Consider the following 19,511-nt stretch of genomic DNA (forward strand, 5'->3'; position numbering starts at 1 on the left):
TACCTATCTACCAGTCCTTAACACTAGAACCACCTGGTCTTTCAGCAATATAAGTCCCCGCTCGCGAAAGTTGCCAGGCGTCCACTTTATCATATGCATCAGATGCATATCAACCAGCAAGGTGCAAAAATAAAAACACTTGATAAATAGTGTATAAACTATTGTAAAGGATTAATTACATAGAAAATTAGTGGAAATATATCAATAAATAACAACAATTGTTAATTCTACAAAGTAGAAAATAAAATCTCCTACAGCAGGACCTGCTCCTGCTTGGAGCTGTGGTGCTTGGAAGAGGGAGAGCAGGACCTGCTGCTGCTGGAGCTGTGGTGCTTGGGAAAGAGAGAGCAGGACCTGCTGCCTGCTTGGGCTGTGGTGCTTGGGAAGAGGAGAAGCAGGACCTGCTGTCTGCTTGGTGGCTGTGGTGCTTGGGAAAAGGAGGCGAGCAGGAAGGGGCCTGCGGGTCCCTGCTCGTCCTTCCCTCGTCGTGTCCCCCATAGATGCCACCACTAGCACCAGGCGATGGCCAGCATGTTCCGGGGAACTAGGACGTTGCGTCATCGTCCGCCAAAGGGCACCACAGAGCATCCCCAGACTCGCACGACATGCTATGTGTGCTGCTCTTGCTCTCCCCTCCTGTCCTGCTCCGAAGCGAACCGACAGCGCTCCAACAGGGAGGAAGCAAGGTCCTGGCCTCTAGGACGGAGTTTAGTGTATCCTACTTTAGGCTTAAAGGGACCATTTCAACGCACCAATTGGTGGCTTGACACTTTAGGGAAGCTGTGTATATTTCACAATTGTATGTTCATTGGAGAAGAAATGGAAAATGTTAATCCCGAGAGCAGGTACTACCATGTCTACCAATATGTCAGATTTTTTAAGTGTTTTACAGCGAAAACACAATATAGCATTATATTAGCTTAGCACAATAGCCAGAAACACAAGCAATTTACCAGCAGCACAGGTTAGCGATCGTAACAATACAGCAAAAGATATATAATTTTTGACTAACCTTGATATACTTCGTCAGATGACAGTCCTGTAACATCATATTACACAATGCATATAGGTTTTGTTCGAAAATGTGCATATTTAGCAGCACAAATCGTGGTTATACAATGTGATCAGTGGCAACAGGTCATGCATTCTGGCCGGCGCCATCTTGGAAAGGCACCTAAGTTTACGATTATGGATATGGCATCAGGAGCGCAACATTGTGTAGAGGACTGAGAGTCTTCACATGATTGAACATTGAAAGTGTAAATAGTTACCCTTGTTATAATTTTTTGTTGTTGTTGAAATATTCATTTTTTTTTCTTGAATTCTTCAAATTTGTATGTTTTGGGGTATGTTAGAATAATTGTTTTGTATTTTGTATATAGTTATTTGTATCAATGTACCAATTCGGCCACCTGGGTACATTTGGGAAACTTGTGAGGGACACCTGGTTGACTTCATGCTCAATGGCATGTACCTCACTCATTCCTGAAGGTATCTATCTGAATCCATCTGAAACTTTGGTCAAATACTGTTGCCTACTTATGTTCTGATTTGAAATGATCCCCAGTATCATAACTGAATGTTTGGCCTTTCTTGTTTATTTTAAAGATGCAACAACAGTAAAAGAACAAAAAACGTCTGTTTATTACCTTGTATTTTCTTCTACCAGATCTAATGTGTTATATTCTCCTACATTCAATTCACATTTACACAAACTTCAGAGTGTTTCCTTTCAAATGATACCAAGAATATGACTATCCTTCCTTCTAGGCCTGAGCTACAAGCAGTTAGATTAGGGTATGTTTTCAGGCGGAAATTGAGAAAATGGGGAGGGCTATCCCTAACAAGTTTTAACTTTATATTTTTTCTACAAAACTTAGAAATTCATAATTTTCAAATTGTATTTTATTTTATTTATACGGCTGAATTGGGCCTTTAAAGGTATTTTTTTTAAATATAATTTGGCCTCCACGCAACATGAACACCTGCATACTTTCACATACAAACCAGAGGAGGCTGGTGGAGGAGCTATAGGAGGACAGGCTCAGTGTAAAGACTGGAATGGAATAAATGGAACGGTATCAAACACTTAATTTAGCCATAAGAATGAACCTGTCTTCCTATAACTCTTCCCACCAGCCTTTTCTCTGAAATGCCTCTGTCCTGTTAAAAGAGAGGTTGAGAATACCACATATTGTTTCTGTTGTATCTACATTAAACCACAGGTTCTGTTCTTGAGGCTGATGGGAAGAGTGGGGTGTAAAGGATTTTGCAACAATACTATAGTTAGCACAACCTTGTGACTAAGTTAACTTCCTGTTTGCAGTACTTGGGGGGAATTCAATGTTATCCTTCTACCTTCCCAATACCTTCCCCCACGTCTCATATTCACTGTTATCTTTCTACCTTCCTCCATGTCTCATATTCATTGTTATCTTTCTACCTTCCTAATACCTTCCCCCACTGAGATGGCTTGATGCAGTGTGCAGCATAGAGTGCATAGTCCTTTAGTCTCTATGGACCAGATGGCCAGTTAGTGAGGGCCACAGCATAGTCCTTTAGTCTCTATGGGCCAGATGGCCAGTTGGTGAGGGCCACAGCATAGTCCTTTAGTCTCTATGGGCCAGATGGCCAGTTGGTGAGGGACACAGCATAGTCCTTTAGTCTCCATGGGCCAGATGGCCAGTTGGTGAGTGCAACAGCATAGTCCTTTAGTCTCCATGGGCTAGATGGCCAGTTGGTGAGGGCTACAACATAGTCCTTTAGTCTCTATGGACCAGATGGCCAGTTGGTGAGGGCCACAGCATAGTCATTTAGTCTCTATGGGCCAGGGGGCCAGTTGGTGAGGGCCACAGCATAGTCCTTTAGTCTCTATGGGCCAGATGGCCAGTTGGTGAGGGACACAGCATAGTCCTTTAGTCTCTATGGGCCAGGTGGCCAGTTGGTGAGGGCCATAGCATAGTCCTTTAGTCTCTATGGGCCAGGTGGCCGCGTTGGTGGGGCCACACATAGTCCTTTAGTCTCTATGGCCAGATGGCCAGTTGGTGAGGGCCACAGCATAGTCCTTTAGTCTCTATGGGCAGATGGCCAGTTGGTGAGGGCCACAGCATAGTTTTAGTCTCTATGGCCCAGATGGCCAGTTGTGAGGGCCACAGCATAGTCCTTTAGTCTCTATGGGCAGATGGCCAGTTGGTGAGGGCCACAGCATAGTTTTAGTCTCTATGGCCAGTGGCAGTTGGTGGGGCACAGCATAGTCCTTTAGTCTCTATGGGCCAGGTCAGTTGGTGAGGGCCACAGAATAGTCCTTTAGTCTCTATGGGCCAGGTGGCCAGTTGGTGAGGGCACAGCAAGTCCTTTAGTCTCTATGGGCCAGGTGGCCAGTTGGTGAGGGCCACAGCATAGTCCTTTAGTCTCTATGGCCGAGTGGCAGTTGGTGAGGGCCACAGCATAGTCCTTTAGTCTCTATGGCCAGATGGCCAGGTGGCCAGTTGGTGAGGGCCACAGCATAGTCCTTTAGTCTCTATGGACCAGATGGCCAGTTGGTGAGGGCCACAGCTTAGTCCTTTAGTCTCTATGGGCCAGACGGCCAGTTAGTGAGGGCCACAGCATAGTCCTTTAGTCTCTATGGACCAGATGGCCAGTTGGTGAGGGCCACATCATGGGGAAATAAACTGTTCAGATGGGGGTCTATAACATCCAATCACATAGATGCAACAGTTGCAACTTCATCGCCAGAAACTGAAACTGCCGGTTTAGATAAAGACAATATCTGTACAGGATCTGAATTGTATAACATTTTCCATGAGAACTTTCCTGCAATGTATTGCATTTTAAACTTGTGGTGCATTTGAGACTAATATAAAAAGGTTTTTGAAGTTTGTAATAGAGGCTACTTTCTCTGCAAGAGCGTCAGAAAATATGGGATTTCCTCATATGAAATTGTAAATAAGTTTGTAGCCCACACAGTTACACAATGGCTGTAGAAACTGTTGCACAGATTTCTCTGCACAATTAGAAGTAGGATAAATGTTTTGATTTGAAGGAAAGACGGGCAGACTTTGGTAAATCTAGGCTAATTATTATGAAGTTAGGTCATCAAACATTCAATAGACAGAGTAGGCTGAGCTATGATCCTTTATACTGCTGAACAACCTGTTTTTAATGTTTTTAAATATCCTTTATATTGCTGAATGACCTGATGGTCTCTGTAGGAAATGTTTTTAAACATCCTTTATATTGCTGAACAACCTGATGGTCTCCGTAGGAAATGTTTTTAAACATCCTTTATACTCCTGAACAACCTGATGGTCTCTGTAGGAAATGTTTAGGAAATATCGCTACATGCTCCGTTATTTAGAATGAAACTGATTTGAAGGTGATGAGTCCTGCTACTGGTAGTCTATGTGAACTCTGTCAGGACCACTTGTGGGTCGCGGCAGGGGTCCAGGTGGGTGGCAGGATGACAATGCCAAAACAAAAATATTAGTTTTCAGTATACACTTAAACGGCGAAAACCAAATAGAAAGTATGTAGATAATGGACTTACACATCTTTCAATAAATAATAGCATATAATCTTTGAAAAATGTAATTAATCTAAATAAAAGCTAGACAATTAGACCCCCACTGATTTTTAAAAATAATGTTTGAGCATAAGAACACATAATTAGCTATGTCAAATGTTTTTGTTTTTTTACCAACCTCAGTTGGTGGGTCACGAAGCACATTTGGGAACCCCTGCCTCTACATAGTTATCTCACCTAGCTATTTTAAGATTAATGCTCTTACAGAGATGCCACATCTTAATTTGACCCAGTTTTTCACTGCATAAAATATTCCTGCAACAACATGAATAGTGAATTATTATGTAGATATAATATAATTAATGCATCTTTTTTGCATGGGTAGATTTTTATTAGGGCAAAAATTGTTCTGCGTCCAGTTTCCCGACAGCTTTAGGAGTGTTTTAACAATGCATGTTTCTTACAACGGAGTTTATGTATCAATACTGATTGGATTGAAAGAAAGGGAGCACTGCTCTCAGATCAGCTTTCTACATTCAAATCTTTCCTCAACATTATATTTATTTCACAATACTGATGACGGATCAGCTCCTAGAGAGATATTATCACCTATGGCTGCAAATATTGAGGCAGCTTATTTTAATGCTTACCCCAAAAAATTCACTAAATCACACACTTGGCACATAATTGCGCACATGTTTGCGCACATACTACACATCATGAAATATATTGAGACAAATTACAAACAGTAGTCTAAAAGTAGAAAAATATAACTAAATTGATCAAACATGAAATGTATTTCAATATTATTGAAATAGGCCTATAGCCTGCTGTTTATATATTAACGCAGTCACCGGTCTTCATTTGAAGCATATTTTTACACTTGTTTGTAAAATAAATAAAAATATTAGCAAAATAGTATTTGCAGTGGCATGTATTATTGCCAAGCTTCTCAAAAAAAAAATTACCAAGAAAAACATTTTTTTAAATAAAATTTAAAAATTCGTTTCATAATTTTGATTCAATTTGCAAGAGGCTGAATGTTTCTCACCGGAGAAAGCACCTCTCAGTATCTGAAGCCCATCTATATGTTGCTGTAAGGTCAAAAATAATATGACATTGTTGCTGCCCGGAGCATTGAATGCAAGTGAGTCCTGCGAGCATTTAGCTTGCCTTCATAATAAAAAAAAGGAAATAATAGCCAATCAGAGTTGAGCTAAACTGAGTGAGCTTAACTGTAAATGGTCCTGACGCACCAACAAAAAACATTTTTTAAATACTGACAATGTCTATTTTTTATGTAGTTATTTGTTACATTTTACTGTAAAACCAGATATATATTATTACTGTGTAAAACCTACCAGTACTACTGATTTCTCTGAGAGTGAGGCAGATATATATCATTATCAGATCCACCTCTACGCAGACGACAGACGACTGCGTATACAATTCTGTATACTTCTGGCCCCTCTTTGGACACAGTGTTAATTAACCTCCAGACGAGCTTCCATGCCATACAACTCTCCTTCCGTGGCCTCCAACTGCTCTTAAACGCAAGTAAAACTAAATGCATGCTATTCAATCGATCACTGCCCGCACCTGCTCACCCGTCCAGCATCACTACTCTGGACGGCTCTGACTTAGAATACGTGGACAACTACAAATACCTGGGTGTCTGGTTTGACTGTAAACTCTCCTTCCAGACTCATATTAAGCAGCTCCAATCCAAAATGAAATCTAGAATCGGCGTCCTATATCGCAACAAAGCATCCTTCACTCATGCTGCCAAACATACCCTCGTAAAACTGACCATCCTACTGATCCTCGACGATGTCCTTTATAAAATAGCCTCCAACACTCTACTCAACAAACTGAAAGCAGTCTATCACAGTGCCATCCGTTTTATCACCAAAGCCCCATACACTACCCACCATTGTGACCTGTACGCTCTCGTTGGTTGGCCCTCGCTTCATACTCGTCGCCAAACCCACTGGCTCCAGGTCATCTACAAGACCCTGCTAGGTAAAGCCCCGCCTTATCTCAGCTCACTGGTCACCATAGCAGCACCCACTCGTAGCACGCGCTCCAGTAGGTTTATCTCACTGGTCACCCCCAAAGCCAATTCCTCCTTTGGTCGTCTTTCCTTCCAGTTCTCTGCTGCCCATGACTGGAACGAACTGCAAAAGTCACTAAAGTTGGAGACTCACATCTCCCTCACTAGCTTTAAGCACCAGCTGTCAGAGCAGCTGACAGATCACTGCACCTGTACATAGCACATCTGTAAACAGCCCATCTATCTACCTACCACATCCCCATACTGTATTTATTTATTTATCTTGCTCCTTTGCACCCCAGTATCTCTACTTGCACATTTATCTTCTGCCGATATACCATTCCAGTGTTTAATTGCTGTATTGTAATTACTTCGCCACCATGGCATATTTATTTCCTGAACTTACCTCTGTAACGGTGCTCTAGCTCTTCCTCCTCCTCGGACGAGGAGAGGAGAGAAGGATCGGTGGACCAATACGCAGCGAGGTATGATGACATAATGAATTTATTAAATAAAGACGAAACACGAAGAACACTTGAATAACTTACAAAATAAGAAAACGACGTAGACGAAACCTGAACATGGAACTTACATAAAGACACGAAAGAACTCACGAACAGGAATAGACTACATAAAACGAACAAACCGAAAACAGTCCCGTGTGGTGCACAGACACAGACACGGAAGACAATCACCCACAAACAAACAGTGAGAACAGCCAACCTATATATGATTCTCAATCAGAGGAAATGAATAACACCTGTCCCTGATTGAGAACCATATAAGGCTAATTAACCAACACACTCCCACATAGAACAAACAACACAGACTGCCCATCCCAACTCACGCCCTGACCAACTAAACACATACAAAACAATAGAAAACAGGTCAGGAACGTGACAACCTCATTTGCACTCATTGTATATAGATTTTTGTTTTCTTTCGTTCTACTGTATTATTGACTATGTTTTGTTTATTCCATGTGTAACTCTGTGTTGTTGTATGTGTCGAATTGCTACGCTTTATCTTGGCCAGCTCGCAGTTGCAAATGAGAACTTGTTCTCAACTAGCCTACCTGGTTAAATAAAGGTGAAATAAAAATAAAATTACTGTGTAAAACCTAGCAGTACTACTGATTTCTCTGAGAGTGAGGCAGATATATATTATTACTGTATATAACCTAGCAGTACTACTGATTTCTCTGAGAGTGAGGCAGATATATATTATTACTGTGTAAAACCTAGCAGTACTACTGATTTCTCTGAGATTGAGGCAGATATATATTATTACTGTGTAAAACCTAGCAGTACTACAGATTTTTTTGAGAGTGAGGCAGATATATATTATTACTGTGTAAAACCTAGCAGTACTACTGATTTCTCTGAGAGTGAGGCAGATATATATTATTGAACAACCCCATGCCATGATTACCGAAAAAACACACCAATCTCTTTCAAAATCTCTTTAAGAAAAAGATGCTAATTTACCAACATGTCTGAAAATACATAGCGTTTCGGGAATAAAACTCTTCTTATGTTTCTGAGCTCAGAGTAGATGAGAGATGTAAGTCGGCTCCTCTCCTTCTTCGACGTCACCGGCTTATTAGCCATCTGTCACGTTCCTGACCTGTTTTCCCTTGTTTTGTATTTATTTAGTTGTTCAGGGGTAGAACGACAGATTTTTACCTTGTCAGCTCTGGGGTTCAATCCTGCAACCTTTCGGTTACTGGCCCAACGCTCTAACCACTAGGCTACCTGTCACGTTCCTGACCTGTTTTTCCTTGTTTTGTATTTATTTAGTATGGTCAGGGCGTGAGTTGGGTGGGTTGTCTATGTGTGATTTTCTATGTTGGGATTTTGTGTTCGGCCTGGTTTGATTCTCAATCAGAGGCAGCTGTCAATCGTTGTCCCTGATTGAGAATCATACTTAGGCAGCCTGGGTTTCACGTGTGTTTTGTGGGTGTTTGTCTATCGTGTTAGTGTTTTCACCACACGGTACTGTTTCGGTTTTCTGCACTTCGTTTATTGTTTTGTATTTCAGTGTTCAGTTTCGGTTTTAATAAATCATCATGAGCACGAACCACTCTTGCATTTTGGTCCGATCCTTCTCGCCTCTCCTCGTCCGATGAGGAGGACGAAATAGACAATCGTTACACCATCGCCGCTCCATTTCTCAAATGTCCATTTGTTTTGTCTTGTTCCATACACACCTGGTTTTCATTCCCCAATCAATCTACATGTATTTGTATCATAATACATCCGGCGCGACAAGAGATGGCCGCCTCGCTTCGCGTTCCTTTGAAAATATGCAGTATTTTGTTTTTTTATGTGTTATTTCTTACATCGGTACCCCAGGTAATCTTAGGTTTCATTACATACAGTCGGGAGGAACTACTGAATATACGATTAACGTCAACTCATCATCGTTCCTACCAGGAATATGACTTTTCCCGAAACGGATCCAGTGTTTTGCCTTCCACCCAATACAATGGATCTGATCCAGCCGGCGACTGTGCGACGCCGTAAAAGGGGCAAACGAGGCGGTCTCCTGGTCAGGCTTCGGAGCGGGCACATCGCGCTCCACTCCCTAGCATACTACTCGCCATGTCCAGTCTCTTGACAATAAGGTTGATGAATCCGAGCACGGTAGCATTCCAGAGAGACATCAGGGATTGCAACGTGCTCTGCTTCACGGAAACATGGCTAACTCAAGAGACGCTAACGAGGTCGGTGCAGCAGCTGGTTTCTTCATGCTCGCGCCGACAGAACAAACATCTTTCTGGTAAGAAGAGGGGCGGGGGGTATGCCTTATGATTAACGACGTGGTGTGATCATCATAACAAACACACAGGAACTCAAGTCATTCTGTTCACCTGATCTAGAACTCCTCACAATCAAATGTCGACCGCATTTACTCTACAAGGGAATTCTCTTCGATCATAATCACAGCCGTATATATTCCCCCCAAGCAGACACATCGATGGCCCTGAACGAACTTTATCTGACTCTTTGTAAACTGGAAACCACACACCTGAGGCTGCATTCATCGTAGCTGGGATTTTAACAAGGCTAATCTAAAACAAAACTCTCTAAATTCTATCAGCATATCGATTGTGCTACCAGGGCTAGAAAAACCCTAGATCATTGTTATACTAATTTCCGCGACGCATATAAGGCCCTCCCCGCCCCCTTTCGGAAAAGCTGACCACGACTCCATTTTGTTGATTCCAGCCTACAAACAGAAACTAAAACAACAAGCTCCCGCGCTCAGGTCTGTTCAACGCTGGTCCGACCAATCTGATTCCACGCTTCAAGACTGCTTCGATCACGCGGATTGGAATATGTTCCGCATTGCGTCCAACAACAATATTGACGATATGCTGATTCGGTGAGCGAGTTCATTAGGAAGTGCATTGACGATGTCGTACCCACAGCAACGATTAAAACATTCCCAAACCAGAAACCGTGGATTGACGGCAGCATTCGCGTGAATCTGAAAGCGCGAACCACTGCTTTTAACCAGGGCAAGGTGACCGGAAGCATGACCGAATACAAACAGTGTAGCTATTCTCTCCGCAAGGCAATCAAACAGGCTAGGTCCCAGTACAGAGACAAAATCGAGTCGCAATTCAACAGCTCAGACACAAGAGGTATGTGGCAGGGTCTACAGTCAATCACGGATTACAAAAAGAAAACCAGCCCCGTCGCGGACCAGGATGTCTTGCTCCCAGACAGGCTAAACAACTTTTTGGCCCGCTTTGAGGACAATACAGTGCCACTGACACGGCCCCTACCAAAACCTGCGGGCTCTCTTCACTGCAGCCGAGGTGAGTAAAACATTTAAACGTGTTAACCCTCGCAAAGGCTGCAGGCCCAGACGGCATTCCCAGCCGCGTCCTCAGAGCATGCGCAGACCAGCTGGCTGGTGTGTTTACGAACATATTCAATCAATCCTTATCCCAGTCTGCTGTTCCCACATGCTTCAAGAGGGCCACCATTGTTCCTGTTCCCAAGAAAGCTAAGGTAACTGAGCTAAACGACTACCGCCCCGTAGCACTCACTTCCGTCATCATGAAGTGCTTTGAGAGACTAGTCAAGGACCATATCACCTCACCCTACCGGACACCCTAGACCCACTCCAATTTGCTTACCGACCCAATAGGTCCACAGACGACGCAATCGCAACCACACTGCACACTGCCCTAACCCATCTGGACAAGAGGAATACCATGTGAGAATGCTGTTCATCGATTACAGCTCAGCATTTAACACATAGTACCCTCCAACCTCGCACCAAGCTCGAGACCCTGGGTCTCGACCCCGCCCTGTGCAACTGGGTCCTGGACTTCCTGACGGGCCGCCCCCAGGTTGTGAGGGTAGGTAACAACATCTCCACCCCGCTGATCCTCAACACTGGGGCCCCACAAGGGTGCGTTCTGAGCCCTCTCCTGTACTCCCTGTTCACCCACGACTGCGTGGCCATGCACGCCTCCAACTCAATCATCAAGTTTGCGGATGACACTACAGTGGTAGGCTTAATTACCAACAACGACGAGACGGCCTACAGGGAGGAGGTGAGGGCCCTCGGAGTTGTGGTGTCAGGAAAATAACCTCAAACTCAACGTCAACAAAACAAAGGGAGTGATTGTGGACTTCAGGAAACAGCAGAGGGAGCACCCCCTATCCACATCGACGGGTCAGTAGTGGAGAAGGTGAAAGTTTTAAGTTCCTCGGTGTACACATCACGGACAAACTGAATTGGTCCACCCACCCAGACAGCGTCGTGAAGAAGGCGCAGCGCGCCTCTTCAACCTCAGGAGGCTGAAGAAATTCGGCTTGTCACCAAAAGCACTCCACAACTTCTACAGATGCACAATCGAGAGCATCCTGTCGGGCTGTATCACCGCCTGGTACGGCAACTGCTCCGCCCACAACCGTAAGGCTCTCCAGAGGGTAGTGAGGTCTGCAGAACGCATCACCGGGGGCAAACTACCTGCCCTCCAGGACACCTACACCACCCGATGTCACAGGAAGGCCATAAAGATCATCAAGGACAACAACCACCCAAGCCACTCCTGTTCACCCGTTATCATCCAGAAGGCGAGGTCAGTACAGGTGCATCAAAGCAGGACCGAGAGACTGAAAAAACAGCTTCTATCTCAAGGCCATCAGACTGTTAAACAGCCACCACTAACATTTAGCGGCCGCTGCCAACATACTGACTCAACTCCAGCCACTTTAAAAATGGGAATTGATGGAAACTATGTAAAAATGTACCACTAGCCACTTTAAACAATGCCACTTAATATAATGTTTACATACCCTACATTACCCATCTCATATGTTATACTGTACTCTATATCATCTACTGCATCTTGCCATCTTTATGTAATACATGTACCACTAGCCACTTTAAACTATGCCACTTTATGTTTACATACCCTACAGTACTCATCTCATATGTATACACCGTACTCTATACCATCTACTGCATCTTGCCTATGCCGTTCTGTACCACCACTCATTCATATATCTTTATGTACATATTCTTTATCCCTTTACACTTGTGTGTGTATAAGGTAGTAGTTGTGGAATTGTTAGGTTAGATTACTTGTTGGTTATTACTGCATTGTCGGAACTAGAAGCACAAGCATTTCGCTACACTCGCATTAACATCTGCTAACCATGTGTATGTGACTAATAAAATTTGATTTGATTTGATTTGATTTGATTTATTTAGTCCTCTGTTCCCATCATGTCTTTGAGTGTAATTGTTTATTGCTAATGGTGTTTGTTCACGCGCTCTGTTGCTATAGTGACCCTGCATCACAACACTTTTGTATTCATGTTCCGTGTTTTTTGGCCACCAGGAATAAAAGTGCGCCTGTTTACTCTACTCTGCTCTCCTGCACCTGACTTCACCTCCCTTAACAGATGTAATGTTTGTCTCTGTTGTGTTGAAGACCAATCAAGCAGGAGAGACCAGCCTCCCCTGTTCCCAGCTGTGTGTCCATGAAGAGTGACCGGTCTATGAGTCAACCTCTAAACTTTAGAGAGGGAGACTTTTCTACTGAACAAAGGTAAGAAGAACTCATGGGTCATGGTCAGTGAGTTAAACAACACTGTCTCTAGTCATTTTCATAATGCAAATTTTGTGTATGTGTGTGTGTGTGTGCATTCCCTGAATGAGGAGATATAATCTCTATCCTGATTGCCTAGTCACTTTTACCCCTACCTACATATACATATTACCTCAACTTTCTGGTACCCCAATATATTATTACTGTATAAAACCTATCAGTACTAGTGGTATCTCTGAGAGTGAGGCAGATATATATTATTACTGTGTAAAATAAATCTCTTTCATAATTTCTTTAAACAATAAAAGCTAATTTACGAACATTTCTGAAAAGTGATATATAGCTTTTTGGAATGAAACTCTTCTTATGTTTCCCCATCTGAGCTCAGAGTAGATGAGAGATGTAATGTTTGTCTCTGTTGTGTTGAAGCCCAATCAAACAGGAGAGACCAGCCTCCCCTGTACCCAGCTGTGTGTCCATGAAGAGTGACTGGTCTATGGGTAAACCTATAAACTTTAGAAAGGGAGACTTTTCTACTGAACAAAGGTAAGAAGATCTCATGGGTCATGGTCAGTGAGTTAAACAACACTGTTTCTAGTCATTTTCATAATGCTAATTTTTTTCTCAATTTTTATAGTCCTAAAACAATATTAAACAAACACAACGTGTGTGTGTGTGTGTGTGTGTATGCCTGCGTGTGTGTGTGTGTGTGTGTACTCCCTGGATGAGGAGATTGTGGTGGTTAATTTATGTATTACCAAATGAGGAGAGAGACAAACTTCACACACGAGTCAGAGTTATACTTAAACTACGTCTTTAATAATAAGAGCTTTGCAAGAGCAATGACTTTCAATGATGCACCATTTCTAATGAACCATTGAAAGTGACAAGACAATGGCTACTGAGATCTTTTATAGCAAAGATACACCCTAGTCGACATAACAAACCACAGATAATTCACAAAGGAAGACTTTATAAATGGAAAGGAGTATCCCGTAGCCAGATAGCATTCGCTATAAATGATTGTTCAGTTTGGTCCCTAAAACGAGGTTCTAATATCGTTCCTGGTACTTCATAGCACAGAACCATTACCTCATGTTATCTGGAATGCTCTTTAGGTTTTATCACCCAAAGACATCGTAAATCTCCTCTGTCAGTGTTATCCCATCCTCAGTAGAACACACACGTTAACAGAATACTATCTTCTGTCGAATAAAACAACGATTATAATGCAAGACAAACATTATAACATAATCTTTCAATTTCCACGACAAGATGTAATCCCATGTTTCGTCCACAGAAACAAACAGGAAAGATCAGAGTCAGAGATTCTCAGTGGTCAGGCTTCTCAGAGTCATCAAACAGACCTGGCCTCCATATTCAGTGTATGTGGTCCTGTTATGTACATTTGTTTTTGTTAACCTCAAGTAAAGTATATCTGTCAATCATTCATTAATGTGTTAATGAGAGAGCATTTCTACTCTTGCTTAACGTATTTACTTTATTTATTTCAGCTGCTTGAAGAGAATATTATGACATTTGTGAAGAACGAGCTGAAGATGTTCAAGAGGATTCTTAGTCCAGAACTTCCAGAAGGCTTTGAGAGTCAGAYGCAGGATAAGGAAGTGGTGGACGCTGAAGATGAGAAGAAGGAGAGCAATGCCAGAGAGGGGGCTCTGAAGATCACACTGCACGTCCTGAGGAAAATGAACCAGAAGGAGCTTGCTGACACACTGGAGAAATGTAAGATCTGTCTGCCTCATGTTGAATGCTGTTTTATAACATTTAAAATCTGTAGCTAAAGTACAGCTAAAGTAGCTGTGTTACTCAATGATATTGTAGCAGCCTTAACACAACACCTAGTGACCTCATCAAGTAGGAGCAGGGATGTGTTGTGTTGATTAATTTAGAGAGAGAGAGAGACAACTTTAATAATACCATCAATAATACCAATAATAATATAATCAGTCACACCAGTCTGTAATTCATTATGAAAACATTTATACAGTCAGTTAAGATAATAAATTATTATAATTTAAACTTTATAACAGTCTTACAAAACTGTAGGCATTAAAACAGACGTAATATTAATATACTCTGTGTTATTTCTTCATTCAGATGAGCTTGCTGTGATTTGCCAACGTGAACTCAAATCTAATCTAAAGAAGAAGTTTCAATGTGTATTTGAGGGGATCGCTAAACAAGGAAACCCAACACTTCTCAATAAGATCTACACAGAGCTCTACATCACAGAGGGTGGAACAGGAGAGGTCAATAATGAACATGAGCTGAGACAGATTGAGACAACAACCAGGAAACAAGCAAGACCAGAGACTGCAATCAAATGTAACGACATCTTCAAACCCTTAACTGGACAAGACAAACCTATCAGAACTGTGCTGACAAAGGGAGTCGCTGGCATTGGAAAAACAGTCTCTGTGCAGAAGTTCATTCTGGACTGGGCTGAAGGAAAAGCAAATCAGGATGTCCAATTTGTATTTTCATTCCCTTTCCGGGAGATGAATTTGATGAAAGGGGACAAACATACTTTGGTTGAACTTCTCAATCACTTCTCAATGGAAACCAAACAATCAAGAATCTCCAACTACGACAAGTACAAAGTTCTGTTCATCTTTGATGGTCTGGATGAATGTCGACTGCCCCTAGACTTCCAGAAGAACAAGATCTGTTGGGACGTCACAGAGTCAACCTCAGTGGATGTTCTGCTAACAAATCTCATCAAGGGACATCTACTTCCCTCTGCTCTCCTCTGGATAACTACCCGACCTGCAGCAGCCAATAAGATCCCTTCAGGGTGTGTTGATCAGGTGACAGAGGTACGAGGGTTCAATGACCCACAGAAGGAGGAGTACTTCAGGAAGAGATTCAGTGATGAGGACCTGGCCAGCAGAATCATCTCACACATAAAGACATCAAGGAGCCTCCACATCATGTGCCACATTCCAGTCTTCTGTTGGATTTCTGCAACAGTTCTTGAACACATGTTGAGTACAGACAAGAGAGAAGAGATGCCCAAGACTCTGACTGAGATGTACACACACCTTGTGGTTTTTCACACCAAACAGAAGAACAAAAAGTATCTTGGGAAAGAAGAGACAGGTCCACACTGGAATAAAGAGAGCATTCTGTCACTGGGAAAACTGGCTTTTCAACAGCTTGTGAAGGGCAATCAGATTTTCTATGAAGAAGATCTGAAAGAGGCTGGCATTGATGTCAATGAAGCCTCAGTGTACTCAGGATTGTGCACACAGCTCTTTAAAGAGGAATGTGGGCTGTACCAGGACAAGGTGTACTGCTTTGTTCATCTYAGCATTCAGGAGTTTCTGGCTGCTCTATATGTGTTCCTCTCATTCATTGCAAAAAACACAGAGAAGCTAATGGCCAAACTTCATTCAACATCCAGCAACGTTTCTGCGCCTTTCAGAAATGAGCCTGAAGTTACTGTCTACAAGAGCGCTGTGCATAAAGCCTTACAAAGTGAGACAGGAAACCTGGACCTTTTCCTCCGCTTCCTTCTGGGCCTCTCACTGGAGTCCAATCAGAAGCACTTACGAGGCCTACTGACAAAGACAAGAAGCAGCTCAAAGAGCCATGAAGAAACAGTCAAGTACATCAAGAAGAAGATCAGGGAGAATCCCTCTCCAGAGAGGTGCATCAATCTGTTTCACTGTCTGAATGAACTGAATGACCATTCTCTAGTGGAGGAGATACAAAACTACCTGAGCTCAGGTGGTCTCTCAGAAGCCAAACTGTCACTTGCACAGTGGTCAGCTCTGGTCTTTGTGTTGCTGACTTCAGAAAAGGAGCTGGATGTGTTTGACCTGAAGAAATACTCCAGATCAGAGGAAGGTCTTCTGAGGCTGCTGCCAGTGGTCAAAGCCTCCAGAGCTGTTCTGTGAGTAAATAAAATGACATATAAGAACTAATCATCAGGAAGCAATATTCAGTTTAGAGAAAATGATGTATTATAATATGTATATAATATTATATTGAATAACATACTGAATCAATGCATAGATTTTCACATTAGTATAACAAAATGACTATATAGTTCTAGAAGACAGAAGATTAATCTTTATGTTGTTTGGGAGAATGAACTAAATGCATCTGCCATTGTTCTTCTACACTACTGGTGTTAAATTAACAGTGTTTTTGAAGTCATGATGATCTCTTTGTCAGGCTGTCAGGCTGTGGAGTCACAGAGGAAGGCTGTGCTTCTCTGGTCGCAGCTCTGGAGTCAAACCCCTCACACCTGAGAGAGCTGGACCTGAGTAACAATGACCTGAAGGATTCAGGAGTGAAGCTGCTCTCTGCTGGACTGGGGAATCCCCACTGTAAACTGGAGACTCTGAGGTCAGTATTCCTGTAGTTGGTTAACAAGTGATAACTGTTCACCAGATCCACATATGTTTACCAGGCACACATAGTCCACACCATATGTGTTTGGACAGTGAAGATTACGGTTTTACATTTGGTGTTATGCCCCAGCATGTTGGATTTGAGATGTTTCATATTAGATGACAGTACAGAATGTCACCTTTCACATACATATTTATGTATGTACAGTGGCTTGCAAAAGTTTTCACCCCCCTTGGCATTTTTCCTATTTTGTTGCCTAAAAACCTGTAATTAAAATAGATTTTTGGGGGGTTTGTATCAGTTGATTTACACAACATGCCTACCACTTTGAAGATGCAAAATATGTTTTATTGTTAAACAACCAATAAATTAAAAAGAAAATAACTTGTGTGCGTAACTATTCACCCCCCCAAGTCAATACTTTGTAGAGCCACCTTTTGCAACAATTATAGCTGTAGGTCTTTTGGGGTATGTCTCTATAAGCTTGGCACATTTAGCCACTGGGATGTTGGGAGGCCACTGGGAGGCAAAACTGCTCCAGCTCCTTCGAGTTGGATGGGCTCCGCTGGTGTACCGCAATCAATCAACCCTTCTGTCATTGGTAATGGTGAGAGGTTAGCATGTTTTGTTGTAGCCTCTGTTATTGGTAATGGTGAGAGGTTAGCATGTTTTGTTGTAGCCTCTTTAGTGGTAATGGGAGAGGTACATGTTTTGTTGTAGCCTCGTTATTGGTAATGGTGAGAGGTTAAGCATGTTTTGTTGTAGCCTCTGTTATTGGTAATGGTGAGAGGTTAGCATGTTTTGTTGTAGCCTCTGTTATTGGTAATGGTGAGAGGGTTTAGCATGTTTTGTTGTAGCCTCTGTTATGGTAATGGTGAGAGGTTAGTATGTTTTGTTTGTAGCTCTGTTATTGGTAATGGTGAGAGGTTAGCATGTTTTGTTGTAGCCTCTGTTATTGGTAATGGTGAGAGGTTAGCATGTTTTGTTGTAGCCTCTGTTATTGGTAATGGTGAGAGGTTAGTATGTTTGTTGTAGTCTCTGTTATTGGTAATGGTGAGAGGTTAGCATGTTTTTGTAGCCTCTGTTATTGGTAATGGTGAGAGGTTAGCATGTTTGTTGTAGCCTCTGTTATTGGTAATGGTGAGAGGTTAGTATGTTTTGTTGTAGGCTCTGTTATTGGTAATGGTGAGAGGTTAGCATGTTTTTGTTGTAGCCTCGTTATTCGGTAATGGTGAGAGGTTAGCATGTTTTGTTGTAGCCTCTGTTATTGGTAATGGTGAGAGGTTAGCATGTTTTGTTGTAGCCTCTGTTATTGGTAATGGTGAGAGCATAGCATGTTTTGTTGTAGCCTCTGTTATTGGTAACGATGAGAGGTTAGCATGTTTTGTTGTAGCCTCTGTAACTTTCTTACTCATTATTTTTCATGATTCACTCATGATCTTTCTTAATCATGGCAGTCACAGGCTTGATGTAGTCATTGTGTTCAAAGAATATGGGACCAAATACTAAACTTTTGACTACTTTAATACACGATGAGTTAATTGTTCAGAATACTTATGACTTCTTCAAATGGGGGGGACTAGATACATAAAGTGCTTTTATTTCTAAATGGTGAAACAGATATATATTAAAATATCCTCAAATAAAAGGTGACATTATATACTGTCACCTCATATGAAACATTTGATCTGAAATCCAAAATGTTGGAGTATAGAGCCACATTTAAAATGTTAGCTTCACTGTCAAAATAGATATGGTGTGGACTGTATACTCAATACAATCTAAATCTGATATCTCACTGTCTGTCTTTTGACTGATACTGCGTTTTAAACTGGTCTGGTCAGTCTACTCAAATATTTGTCCTGTATATTTTTCTCTCTACAAGCAATACTTTGATATTTTGTCATTTTTAATAATGAAACATTAATTTATGAGTAGATATGGCAGGTTTCAGTACACTGATGTATCTGAAAATGTAAAATGTAAATATACTGCCACTATTTTCACCACCAAAGAATAGCAGTGTGATTTTAATATGATTTGACTATTTGCAGGCTGTCAGGCTGTCTAGTCACAGAGGAAGGCTGTGCTTCTCTGGTCTCAGCTCTGAAGTCAAACCCCTCACACCTGAGAGAGCTGGACCTGAGCTACAATCACCCAGGAGACTCAGGAGTCAGACTGCTCTCTGCTGGACTGGAGGATCCACACTGCAGACTGSAGAAACTCAAGTATGTAGAGGGTTTATGTCAATGTTCATATCAGACATGTTTGACTTATCAGGCTGGTTAAGACAAACATTCTGACCACCACTTGGACAAAGTCATATGCTGACTGTGTGTGTGTGTCCTGTGAGTGTGTCCTGTGTGAGATTGTGTGTGTGTCCTGTGTGTGTGTGTGTGTCCTGTGTGTGTGTCCAGTGTGAAACACACACTAGACTCATACACACACTGGACACACACAGGACACACAAACCCACT

At 42.2% G+C, this 19,511-nt stretch overlaps 1 protein-coding gene across 3 annotated transcripts in view; it reads left to right on the plus strand.

Moving 5' to 3' along the window:
- LOC112077909 (NLR family CARD domain-containing protein 3-like) overlaps positions 1–19,371 on the plus strand; it is a 25,766-nt gene extending 6,395 nt beyond the window's left edge. The window contains exons 2-8 of one of the 3 annotated variants that reach the window (XM_070441871.1): positions 12,538–12,654; positions 13,084–13,200; positions 13,955–14,039; positions 14,169–14,397; positions 14,773–16,570; positions 16,855–17,028; positions 19,089–19,371. In XM_070441871.1, coding sequence (XP_070297972.1) covers positions 12,587–12,654; positions 13,084–13,200; positions 13,955–14,039; positions 14,169–14,397; positions 14,773–16,570; positions 16,855–17,028; positions 19,089–19,323 — 2,706 coding nt within the window. In that variant the 5' untranslated portion in view covers positions 12,538–12,586 and the 3' untranslated portion in view covers positions 19,324–19,371. The remainder of the gene's footprint in view (positions 1–12,537; positions 12,655–13,083; positions 13,201–13,954; positions 14,040–14,168; positions 14,398–14,772; positions 16,571–16,854; positions 17,029–19,088) is intronic. The other 2 variants (XM_024144313.2, XM_070441872.1) reach the window with 2 other exon arrangements.
- Positions 19,372–19,511: the final 140 nt, after the last annotated feature.

The sequence above is a fragment of the Salvelinus sp. IW2-2015 genome, unplaced genomic scaffold (assembly GCF_002910315.2).
Source record: "Salvelinus sp. IW2-2015 unplaced genomic scaffold, ASM291031v2 Un_scaffold5038, whole genome shotgun sequence".
NCBI classification, from domain to species: Eukaryota; Metazoa; Chordata; class Actinopteri; order Salmoniformes; family Salmonidae; genus Salvelinus; species Salvelinus sp. IW2-2015.